Below are 13,232 nucleotides of genomic sequence, written 5' to 3'. Positions count from 1 at the left end.
CTAATAATTTTTAATTTTAAATCCTTAATATCTTCTATGTAATTTAATATTAAAATCTTAAATTATTTAAAATTTTATACTGTCAAACATATTGAATATTATTTTATAGAATTCTCTATTTTAAAGTGTAAGTTTTAAAGTCTGATTGTGGATAAATTTGAGAAAGAAAAATTAAAAAATTATACACAATAAAAATAATACTCTATGGATTAAGTTGATTTGTAAGATTGACGCACTCCAAGATCAGCTCAAGTGTTGTAGACAAATGACAGCATAATTGGTGAAGCAACAATTGTCCAAATAAAATGCTGGTTTTGTTGAATCTGTACACGAAAGAGTTTGATGGATCATAGATTCATAGCTAAGCCGTCTATTTTCATGTGCTGCTCCGCCTCAGGATCTATTTTGCACGTATACTCTCCTGTTTTTTTTGTTTTATTATTATTATTATTATTATTACTCTCTATGTTTTGCACTTTATCTTTGGCACCTCAGTATTTTTTCGATTATCAATGGTATCCCTAATATTTCATGCTAATTACAACCGTGACATTATTTAAGTTTTTGCCGTTATCTTGCCGTTAAATCCTTTTAGAAACAAACCATAGTTAATTTAACGGTAAATAAATAACAAACTGACCGTGGTTTGTTTTTAAAAGGATTTAATAGCAAAAACTTGAATAATGTTGCGATTGTAATTAGCATGAAATGCTTGGGGTACCATTGATAATCGAAAAAACACAGGGATGCCAAAGATAAAGTGCAAAAACACAGGAGTACCATTGATAATTTCTCTTATAATAATAGGGTAGGTTATTGTAGGTACTAGTAGAGAAAAAAGAAACTAGGTAAAGTTCAATTTCAAAAACTTTTTAAAAAGTAATATTTATTCCAATTGAAATAATATTCTTGTTCAGCTGTTATATTAATGGTACTTTACGAATTTAATTACCCACATTGTTTCTATTATTTTAAGACTAAGAATTTGCTTGAATTGAGAATAAATATTTAAGATAAAAATAATCAAACTGATGGAACAAATATAATTAGAAATGCAAATGAAGTAATTAAAATAAATGTGAAAAATGAAGAATAATAAGGGGTTGCTTGGAATGAGGGCAAATATTTAATAGGGTAAATAAAAGTCAAAGTAGGAAAACATAGTCAAAGAAATGATTAAAGGAATTTCAATGTTAAAAGGTGGAAGAATTAATTAAAAGGTAATGAAAAATGGAGAAAAATAACAATCTGTTCCTTTATTTTGGAGTATGAATTTACTCTAGGGTGGGATAGGGGAATTCTTTACTTCCAAATAAGAAAAATTAACCTCTTTTTTATTCATCTTTCTTAATTTACTCACATTCTTCCTCTATCACAATTATTTCAATAACTCAATTTACATCTTTAATTATCTTTGTTATATTAGTTTGACTTTTTTTCCCTTAAATATTTACTCCCAATTGAAGCGACCCCTAAGAGTAAACTAAAAAAGATGAATAAAAAAAAAAGATGATTTTCCTTATTTGGAGGAAAAGTCATTTGCTACCCTTTCCTATGGTGAATTTATTCCCAAAAATTAGGGAATTAATTGTTATTTTATCAATTTTTCATTACTTTCTAACAAATTCTTCCACCTCTCTAACAATTAAATTTCTTTAATTACTATCTAAATAACTTTGTTTTCCTATTTTAACTTTTATTTACCGCTTGAATATTTATACTTAATCCAAACAGATCATAAGTGGCTAATAATTAAAGATTTATAAACAATGGTGGTATATAGTTGGGATAGCCTGAATTTTTTTTTTTCCTACTATAACATACAAATGACGATTTATCAAAATTCTAAAATCCTAACTTCTTTTATTCACACCCTTAATGTCTCAATTTTATTTTGGGTAAAATATTTTATTTGTTTACTCTTACCGGTCGTAATCGTTAAATCTCATTTATCTTCATCTCCATCTCCATCTTCCTCATCTCACTAGGACTATAAGGTGTACGTACATGCGGGTTTATAGTCATAATATACATAATTCTTTAGGATTTTCTCAACGTAATCCGATTGATCCAAAGAAATTTTATTTTTAGTTATCAGAATCTTTATTATAAAGATTGCATTCGCTTTACCAAGGTCTTTAATGTCAAACTCTGCATTTTATAATTGTTTCACATTATATACAATATAAATATTTAAACTAACAATTAAGAATTCATCCACATATATATAGACAATAGTGAAAATGTTATCTTCAAGTTTAACATATATACATTCATTACTGCCATTGACTCTTAACCCATGTGAAATGATCAGATTACCAGATTTCTCATGCCACCGTTTAGGACCCTATTTAAGACTATAAAGAGTTTTATCCAACTTACACACCTTGTGTTCTTGTCCAAAGACAACATAACCCTCTAATTGATCCATATAGATCTCTTCGTCTACTCACCATTCAAAAATGCAGTTTTAACAATTGTTTGATGCACTATCAATTTATAAACTGCAGCAAGAGAAAGTAATACTCGTATTGAAGTTACTTTCATCACATGTATATGTATTAAAGAATATAAACTTAGGAATATTTAACAATAATTTCTTCTCTTAGATATTGATACTTGATCATTAAAATTAAACAATATATTCAATTGATATCATAAGAGTAGAATTACATGAAAGCATAAGACAACAATATATAGTAATTTGATTAATATTTTTACATGATAAGAATTGGGATGATAACAAAGACATGTTACCAACTAAAATTTCAAGGATCTCTTGGATTACTACTTTGAAGGATTTTAATCACAATGAATAAAGGTTGTAACTTTAGGAAGTGGCCCACAAAACTCACATATGAGAACAATAATAACTACTAAAACCACCAATTCCATGATCCATCATCATCCATTCCATCCCATTGCTAGCAATTGCAATAACCCTTAAAAACAATTATAGATTTAATGCTAAATAGTATATTGAAGGTTTTGGGAGATTGTCCCCTAAATGAACATATCATAGGGTCCACAACATCATGCTTTTGGGAGCTTGGGTTCCTACTCTCACTTCCACCTCTCTTCACTTACTAGTATTCAACTATTATATTAGATGTATATAAATCCCATCATCTCTAAAACAAATCATCACTAAAAAGTTTTTTTTTTTTTTTGAGATATTAAAAAGGATTGTCACAAAGAAGTAGTATTTGAAAATACCAAAAAATAATAGTCTTTTTAAAGGAAATAAAAAATACATATGCAATCATGATGAAGTGTAAGAAACTTGTCTAAATCTTCTATTGAATGCAATATGTACTCCACATTGTACAAATTAAATAATAATTGTTTCTTAATGTAAGAGTAATACACTTTTTGTAATTCAATATTACTTAAAAATAGTTTTATTTGAACATTATTATATATAGTCATTTTTTTTAACGATTGTTTATTGAATTAAAATAATGCACATTATATGCATTTTTTGGTACTAACATGCAAAGTGTGTTTTTGCTCTACCCAAAATCATACAATCAATTTATTTTTATGGTAGTTTGTTACTTTTTTATTGAAGTTTGCTCAAAAAATAAAGCTTAATTAGACATCTTTTTTATACTCCTTGTAACACTGATTCAAACAAAGTGTGAGAGGATGGAATATTTAAACATATACTCTCGTTTTTTTTTTTATCATGAGTGTTTTTGATACATAACTTTCTCATTAGTTTTTTTAGTTTTCTCTAATAAACAACTAACATACCAGATCTCCATAACAATTAACTCAAACAATTTACTTAAACAGGTGACTTATCAACCAACACATTCAGTTAGTCAAATTATCCAACACCAACAAATCGACAACTACCAATAATTATTTAAAAAAACAGATCTAATATTTAACAATCAACATCTAACTGGCATTCTAACTTCAATTCCAAATGGGATGATGGGTGGAATCACTAAAGTAGTCAAGTTCCTACAATATATGAAGATTAGATAAACATAGTAGGATTATTAAATCTTGATTAAAAAGGATAAGCATAGAATTGTCCAAAACCCTAGTTTAATAAGACAAACATCTCACGTAGTTTCCCACGATAAAATTCCACCTAAACAGTAAACACCCATCATTTTAAATATTAGAGATAGAGATACCAACTCACCCATTAAAGATTAATGCCGATTTATTCTATTTTTAATGCCTAATTACATTATCCTTAATGCTTAATTACTGTATTTTTAATGTCTACTTTTAATATCTTAAATATCTACTTACATCATTCTTAATGCGTATTTATAATATTCTAAAAAATATATTATAAATCGGCCCAACTAAAAATAGTGTCCTAAAAAGACCTTCTCCATTAAAATTTGGGTTTAAATATCTCACTCTAATTTTTCTCTTTTTACAAATTGCCAGCCCAGCCCAGCACACCAAACACACCCTCCACCAAAACACAACTCTAAACAAACAAACCAGTCTCTTCCTGCAGTCCTGCTATTCTCTCTGCCACAACAATGTTGCCTTATACTACTTTAATGGAAGCTGAATCTGCTTTGAATCGAACTCTTACTTTTGCTGAAACCCTTTGGTTTAATTATTCTGCTAATAAATCTGATTATTTTCTTTATTGTCATAACATTATTTTTCTTTTTGTCATTTTTTCGCTCATTCCGATTCCTCTTGTTGTTGTTGAACTCCTTCGTGCTGCCAATGTTGAACGATACAAAATCCAACCTAAAGTTAGATTATCGTTTTCAGAGATGGTGTCTTGTTATAAAACTGTTATGAAGATGTTCTTCTTCGTTGTGGGCCCTCTTCAACTCGTTTCCTATCCATCTGTTAAGGTCGGTTTTCTTCTTTTTATCACCTAATTATTGGTTTTTAGTGATTTTTTTTTTCTGGGTTTTGTTTGATTTGTGATCTCTGAAATGGGTTTTCTTTTTTTCTTTAATCTGTCTTTTCTTTTTCAAGATTTTCCGGAAAAAGGTTCTGATTTTTTTTGGGTGGTTGATGGGGTCAGATGAGGTGAAGTTTGTTGTTTGCATGTTGAATAATAGTAAATGCTTGAGTTGAACTGTTGTATTCATATTTGGATTCTTTTATCTGCATTAACAATTGTGATTTGACTATGATTGGTTGGTTTGCATGTCATTGATTGTGGATTTGGTAAATGGTTGATTCCTATTGAAGTTTGGCGAAATTATTTTCGTTTTTTTGTTGGTGAGGTCAAATTAGATTATGGATTTATGAAACCTCTAGAGGAATTGAATGGCGAAGATCTTAGTGGCTCCAACCTCCTTAAAGGGTACGGTTTGCGGTCGTGCAACCCACCTGCCTCAGAACCCTGATCATAGTTTCTAACGTCTATGGTGAGGATGGACAACCTTTGGAGATTGATTCAATTGAAAAAGAGAACCAAATGAGTCTTTAAAATGCCTTAATGTTTATTTTACTATATTGGTGAAAATTAACAAGTAAGATGTCATAATACTTTAGGATGAAAAGCATAATATTGATTGGACAGCTGTTGAAAGTTACTAGAAGTACTGATTTGTAAGTATTATTTATTGGAGTGGTTAGTATTGTTTAATTTTTTACTTAATCAAGTATATTGGCTGCTAGCATCAGATTAGTGGGACTAAATTGATTGATTATGATATTGGCAGTTAATTGGGATTAGGACTGGACTACCATTGCCATCAGGGTGGGAGATTTTGATGCAATTAATTGTGTATTTTATAGTTGAGGACTATACAAATTATTGGATCCATAGATTTTTACATGGGAAATGGGGTTATGAGAAGATTCATAAGGTACACCATGAATACACCGCGCCAATCGGTTTTGCAGCCCCATATGCACATTGGGCTGAGATTTTGTTCCTTGGGATTCCGTCGTTTCTTGGCCCTGCCATGGTTCCTGGTCACATGATTACATTTTGGTTATGGATTGCTCTGAGACAGATTGAGGCGATTGAAACGCACAGCGGGTACGCATGCTATGTCCCTTGCATTTTTTTCCCGATTTTGTAATGTTCATTCATTTTAACATAATGATGATTGTAAATAGTTGCTAATCACTTTTGTGCACTTCTTTTCTTGCATGTTTTAAGTAGACTATCAAGAAAGTAATATGGATTTAATGAATCTTTATTGGCGCCATGCTTGTTATTCACTGTGATCTAATTAAAAGTTTGATTACTTTGTTTGACTCAATGTACACCTTTTGAATTTCTCATTTCTCCCCAAATTACACCTATGAAATGACTATAATCATTGACTTAATGATGTATGTGAGTATTATTTGTTGGTATTGAATCAGTATAATTTAATGTTCTCCTAAAAAAACAGTTTGACATTGTGTTTTTATACTTCTATAATACATTTATTGAAATATAGCCGGTTGTGTTGCTTTTCAAGTGGGATGGATGGGAATGGATTTTGTATAGAAACTAATGATTAGAGTAGGAAAAACTTTATCATAAACAATGTCAATTAGTTTTTCTAGCTAAATTAAATTAAATTTTCATCATCATTCCCTCCACTTAATATCAATAACCAAACACCAATAACCAAACGAGCCGTTACAGTCATTGTCTGATGATCTTAATTGTTATACTTTTTTTGCTTGTTCTTAGGTTTATGCATTGTAGTTGTATCTGATTAGAGATTTGTGATTTTACTCTTTACAGATTATATGTTAGGCATGTAGTTTCACGATCATGTATTGTGATTGGATTTCGTATGATGATTGACTTGGCATCTTCTTGCTTGTCATTTAGGATACGCTTTTGCTTGGAAACATCTAGTTAAGTTAAGATCATTTAGGAGATGATTTTAATTCTGTTACTCATATTCCTGAAATCTTAAACTAAGTAGAAAATGAGGTGGTTTTTTACCTTGGATGAGTTCCTAACCTCAGGCTAGTTTGTACTTTGAGGTAATTTCATCCTTATCATATGATGGAGTTGTGTGGATTCTTCTTTTCGAAGTGGGTTCATCATGATTATGTTCTATTTTTTTACATGTTTCAAGTGGACTGCCAGGTGAGAAGGTGTTTCTTGTTGAATTGTCAATTGCTGAAATGACATGATGAGAGATTAGTAATTGACACAAGATAACTGAGTGGAATCCTATACGACACAAACACTACATGAAATAATCCGAACCTGATTCAACCAAACCACTTTTTTTGGCTCGTTTTTCACTTCAACATATCATGCAATAGTCTTTTTCTAAGTTGTTTTCTTGAATATTCATTTTGAACAACCTGAAACACCCTCCATAGAACCTGAGGCCAGACGTGAACAGAACCTATTTAGCCAGCTCTAATTATTGACTGAGAAAGTGACATGATAGATATCATCTGTAGTAAATATCTTCAAAAAAGAATTTGAAAATCTTATTGATGTGATTTAAATAACTTGAATGTATAGTTTCTTTTGATGCTTGTCTTTAAAGTGTGACCCATTTTATAGAAGGCACTAATCATTTTAAATAATGACTGATGCGGCCTTTTTGCTTTAGGCTTTGGATATGTTTTAGTAGCTTTTGGCTGTACAAGTGTGCTATCTTTGGGTAGCTTTTCCTGTGTGCTTTGACCTTTAGTACATTTCACTCTTAATTTACGAGTTTGTGATTATGAGATTTCCTATGCTGTTGTGAACAAACTCACTAGAACTAACCATATTAAGATTTCATTTTATTCTCCTAATTCAATAATGATCAATAGTGTAAACCTGTATTAATGTTTGAAATGATAGTTTAGTTCAATGTCCATTCTTGCGAATCGCGAATCAAAAAAAGCAAAGTATGGTTGGTTTTGGGCTAATTTAGGGGTATTTTACGCGAATTGCGAATTCAAAAAGCGAATTAACTAGTGAATCATGTTACACAGGTTTTGTTGCACGAAAGCAACGAGCCTAATGCATATATAATACAATGATGACATACATCTTTATCTAGCTGCTGTAATGTCTCACTAGTGGATGTTTATAGGAGTAGCATTCTTACTTGCCATGATGGTGCCCGTTCTTGATAATCTTGTTGGTTACTTGTGCTACTTTCTTATGTTTTGAGGTGAAACTAAACGTTGCACTCCTGCCCCCTTTTCTTTCCGTTTTGTAATCCTGAATAAGCAACAATGATTGTAGAAGTGTTAATTTGGGCTTTCAGACAGGGAAGGTTGAAATTTCATTGTTGTTGAAGCTGTTATGAATTGTTTATCCGTTGTGTTCCAGATATGATTTTCCATGGAGTCCCACCAAGTATATTCCATTTTATGGAGGTGCTGAGTACCATGATTACCATCATTATGTTGGAGGACAAAGCCAAAGTAATTTTGCTTCAGTTTTCACCTACTGTGATTACATCTATGGGACTGATAAGGTAATTTGGTTTCCATTTTCTGCTGTCAGTTTTTTTTTTTTTTTTTTTTTTTTTTGCATATGATCCATAGTGCAAAAATGCGGTAACTAGTGTGATGCAAATATCGGCCGAAAACATGAGGTATCTCTCAAAACGGTCCAAAATGCGGTTTATTTACATCTAGGAAATATCGGTTTAATTTTTTTCTTTTGAATTCCTTTACAACACAGCCGACACGATGCGGTGCAGTCTTGTTTTTACACTATACATTGCTTCATAAGACTTTGGCATTGTTGCTACTTATCTATTTCTGATGCCTTTCTATCTTTTGGCTTATAGGGCTATCGTTACCAGAAAAAGCTGCTTGCAAAGGTATATTACTGACACTACTTTGAGTGATCAACGTATTGTATTAAACAAGTTAGAAGGCGAACAACCCTCGACCAATTTGATTACTTTAAGCATGATCAGTTAAAACTTTTACTCATAAGTACTAGTTACAAAATAAGATTGGTTTTAGTTTTATAGTTGCTTTTTATATTTCATTGCAGATCGAGTTTTAGCGCATTAAGATATAAGTTTGTCAAGCGTCTACTTCTAGACTATATATTATAGTGTGTCGAATCTATGAATAATTATGGTGAATGGTTTTCTTGCAGTTGAAAGAAGAATCAAGCAGCAACGGAAAATACGATTAGGAATAACCCTTGAGGATCATTGTTTCTCCTCTGGGTTGATTTTCTGCCAAGGTTACAAGTATATGAAGCTCGCCGCTATACAGAGCTGAGCTGATTATACAACTGTGACTTATCAGATGTTCGCTCTTTTCTTTTTTTTTTTTGGGGGGGGGGGGGGGGGGGGGGAGGGGGAGGGGGAGGGGGCCGGGGTTGCTAAAATATGTTGTAGTTTTGTACTCGCTATTTTTTATTTGTAGCCGTGTTTTAACCCTGTATGGGCTGAAGAAATTTATGAAGTGTGCATGGCCGTCTAACTTGTGTCTATGATGGTGTATATACATGTAGTAAGAAGTGAAGGTCATTACAAATTCAATTGAAACAAATATGTGTTCTATTATTCCAACTTGTGTAAACCCTACATTTAGTGAACTAATGTGTCTGATATAATCTTTCTGGTCAATTTACTGTGCAATGTTTCCTTCTTAAATTTGCTTAAGCCAACTTTAGACCCCAAAAATCAAACCTCTTCCTTCCAAACGTAGGCGAAAATTGGCGGTTGCCGCAGTTTGATGGTGCTGAAGAGTGGTTGGTTTTGGTAAATTTCTGAGGTTAGGGAGCCGATTTGTGTTTAACCAGGATTCAGGATATTCCAAGTTCTTTTCGTAGTTCACTGTAAAGCTTTGCTTTTAATGACATTCCACTCGATGGTGTGAACTGTGAAGTTATTCTTATCTCCCCGGTTGCGTATAGAGGAGATGAACCACCGTATCAACAAAAGTGAAAATTTGAAACAAATTAGCAATTTTAACAAATAAATAAATAAATAAATTTAAAAATGAGCTTCGAGATAACTTAATTTAGAAAATTAAGCGTTTTCATGTCCGAGTTTAAGCTTAGGTATATTTGCTGTTACTAACAGCGAACATGGTAAAAAAAAGTCAAATTTTTTATTCGTTGTTACTAACGGCGAACACAAGGGAGATAATGTCATGACGCTGTAAGAGACAAAAAAATATATATATTTGTTTCCGCTGTTACTAACAGCGAACAAACATGATTTCTATTTTTTGTCCCTTTCAACATTATGATATTATCACCCTTTTGTTCGCTATTAGTAACAGCGAACAAAGAATTTAGACTTTTTTATTAGCTACTTTGTCCACTGTTAGTAACAGCGAACATACCTGACCTTAAACTCGAACATAAAGACACTTATTTTTTGAATTAAGTTTGCATGAATCTCATTTTTATTTTTATTCTTTTTTTTTTTGTTAAACTTGGTTATTTGTTTCAATCTTTCAACAAACATCATGTTAATTATTTTAGGGCATTATTATTCATTGCCACCCTTTTCATTTGATCGCCACCCCTATTGAAATTACGATTTTCCCCCTGGACTTAAAATTTGTTTAACAAACGTAAATCTCACTTAATAACAGTATTATCACTTTAAAAATATTAAATTTAAAGTTTAAACGTAATCCCGAACATTTTTATCGTGATCCTATATATATTGAATTTTCAGTAGCGCCCTTGCATGATATATGAAGTCAAACACGGTACTATCTCTCTAAAATCTCTCTAAAAACGTTTTTTGATTTTAAACAAGCTGATTGCTGGAATCGATTTACAATGGCTAATGAAAGCGACTATGAATCGGATCAGGTACGTACTTAAATCGATCTGAATGATTGTCTTTTAAAAAAAAAAAAGCCGGTGCGACTCCTTTTTTTTTTTACTTATTTTTGATTATTTACATTATTATTATGTAAATTATATAAATAATTTTTTATTTATTTAGTAATTTATATTATTATTATTTAATATACGTTGTATTTTATTTTCTAATTTATTATTATTTTCTTGTTATTATTGTTATAATTATTATTATTATTATTATTAATATTATCATTATCATTATTGTTGTTGTTGTTGTTGTTGTTGTTGTTGTTGTTGTTGTTGTTGTTGTTGTTGTTGTTGTTGTTGTTGTTATTATTATTATTTTTATTATTATTATTATTGTTATTATTATTATTATTATTATTATTATTATTATTATTATTATTATTATTATTATTATTATTATTATTATTATTATTTAATATAAGTTGTATTTTATTTTCTAATTTACAATATTAATTTGTTTTATTATTATTACAATTATTGTATTTTATATTTTTTATTGTTATTATTTTAATATTAATTATTAAAGCAAATTATATTTTTTCTTTAATATTAATTTGTATTATTATTATTATTATTATTATTATTATTATTATTATTATTATTATTATTATTATTATTTTAATATTAATTATCAAAGTAAATTATAATTTTTATTTATTATTGAATATTTTTATTATTAATGTTTGTATGTATAATTTTTTAATAACCTAATATATTGTTTATTTTATATTTGAAATTTGCAGGACTTTGAAAACTTAGGAGACAATATAGATTACTTTGGTAGATTTGTTACGGATAGGGAATTTGATTCCGTAGATAAATTACATAGTTGGGCCAATAAGATAACAATAACAATTGGTTTTCAATTTACACGTGCTCCTTATAAACAAAGAGAAGGACGTTCAATATGTATAGAATTGATGTAAATTAATAAAAGCATTGATGTAAATTAATTTAACTATAATGTAAAAAGCATTAGTTTTCTATTACAAAAACCAACAGTCTATGAAGGGCCATGCCCTTAAAAGCTTACCATTCGACACATAAATCTCTAATATCAGAAACTTATACATCAAAAGCATGTCTTTCTCGGAGTGTCATTTCTGCAACAGGAGGCAGTCTCACCAATGGAGCGACTCGACTCAGTCATTCATTTAGAAACTGTAAAAAAAAATAATAATAAATAAAAGAAAAAATTTGTGAATAAGATATTAAACAGCATCTAAATAACACAAACACATAATAGAAAACAAATAAATTAAAAAAACTAACGTATTCCGCTCTGCTTTCAGCTGGACCAAAACCGGCACTCGGTCCTTCGCCGGGGAGGACGTAGGGGTAGGAGGACACTCTGAACCAGTCAACGTAACTAGGATCAGCCTCTGATGGAACAGATGCCCGATGAAGTGCCTGATCACCAAGGCGGCCACAATAGGGGAACCTACTCCATGCCTCCGTGTAAATAGGCGAAGAAGCAAAGGTCACGGAATAGATACTGTGTGCCGGTCGTATAGCCTGGGTTGGTCTGATAGGAGGGGGGAATAGCCTGCACAAAGCCGACTTGTCGCACTGTCCTCTCTGGCAAATACACCTCGACGATATCAAAGCAAGTGATACCTTCGATGTAGGTGGTGCGTGGGTGCTCATTTAGCAATTCCCTTAGAGAAGTCATGTACGGATTCCATTCCACCTGCATACATGCAAAATTAACATATACAAATAATCTATAAATTAAAATAACATGAATAAGAAAGTGTGATGTGATGTACAATATCTGAGTTTCCGTCATGGAGTCCAATATACTCCTGCAGTCCCTCAGCCTGTTGATCTCATGACCTGGCTTGGGCGTGGACCATATCTCCGCCCTAGTCTTATTAGGCACATCTTCTTGACGAGGATGAGGGCGGAAGGACGAAAAGTACTCGTAAATCGATGTCTGAAGCAATGTCAGGCAACTAGCAATGGTCTTACAACCAACCCTAGACGCAATTCCCAGTTGCCGATACATGTAGGCCAGCGTCACTGCACCCCAGGCGATCTCATCCTGATCGATGTTAACGGCTAGTATCGAGTGAGGTCACATGTCGGTTCTGGTCTTATCCGCCAGCAGTGTAGAGCCGACAATAGCCATGTAATAGGTTGTCGACTGGGTTAGCCTGGGGCCGGTGGCACAACTGCATAACTTCAGCAACGTTGATGCCACCGCTGGTGAATATGCCTTTCTGTCGTAGCTCGGATATGGGCTCCCCAAACAGACCAGCAATAGCGCCCTTCCACTCCCCCTCAGCAGGTTCAGCCGGTAGTGAACCTTCAATACCTATGCCCAATATGCGTTGCACGTCGTGCAACATAATCATCATCTCCCCCCATGGCATTTGGAAGGTGTTCGTATCCGGCTGCCACCTATGAAAGCACAGTGTTGGTGCATAATGTAGGGTAGACGACCGAGGGGAGTGGCAGGTAGAACATCATAAAGCGCATCAGACATATTCCGCAGTCCGAT

The 13,232-nt window shown here is 32.0% G+C and overlaps 1 protein-coding gene across 1 annotated transcript; it reads left to right on the top strand.

The window, feature by feature from the left end:
• The first annotated feature begins 4,399 nt into the window (after window positions 1-4,399).
• LOC130804405 (methylsterol monooxygenase 1-1-like) lies at window positions 4,400-9,210 on the top strand. Its single transcript, XM_057668826.1, has 5 exons — window positions 4,400-4,844; window positions 5,667-5,989; window positions 8,240-8,387; window positions 8,706-8,738; window positions 9,026-9,210. Exons 1-5 carry the CDS (start codon window positions 4,515-4,517, stop codon window positions 9,062-9,064), a joined length of 873 nt encoding a protein of 290 aa, XP_057524809.1. The 5' UTR covers window positions 4,400-4,514; the 3' UTR covers window positions 9,065-9,210.
• Window positions 9,211-13,232: the final 4,022 nt, after the last annotated feature.

The sequence above is a fragment of the Amaranthus tricolor genome, chromosome 17 (genome assembly GCF_026212465.1).
Source record: "Amaranthus tricolor cultivar Red isolate AtriRed21 chromosome 17, ASM2621246v1, whole genome shotgun sequence".
Taxonomy (NCBI): Eukaryota; Viridiplantae; Streptophyta; class Magnoliopsida; order Caryophyllales; family Amaranthaceae; genus Amaranthus; species Amaranthus tricolor.
This window is presented reverse-complemented; position numbering and strand designations above follow the sequence as displayed.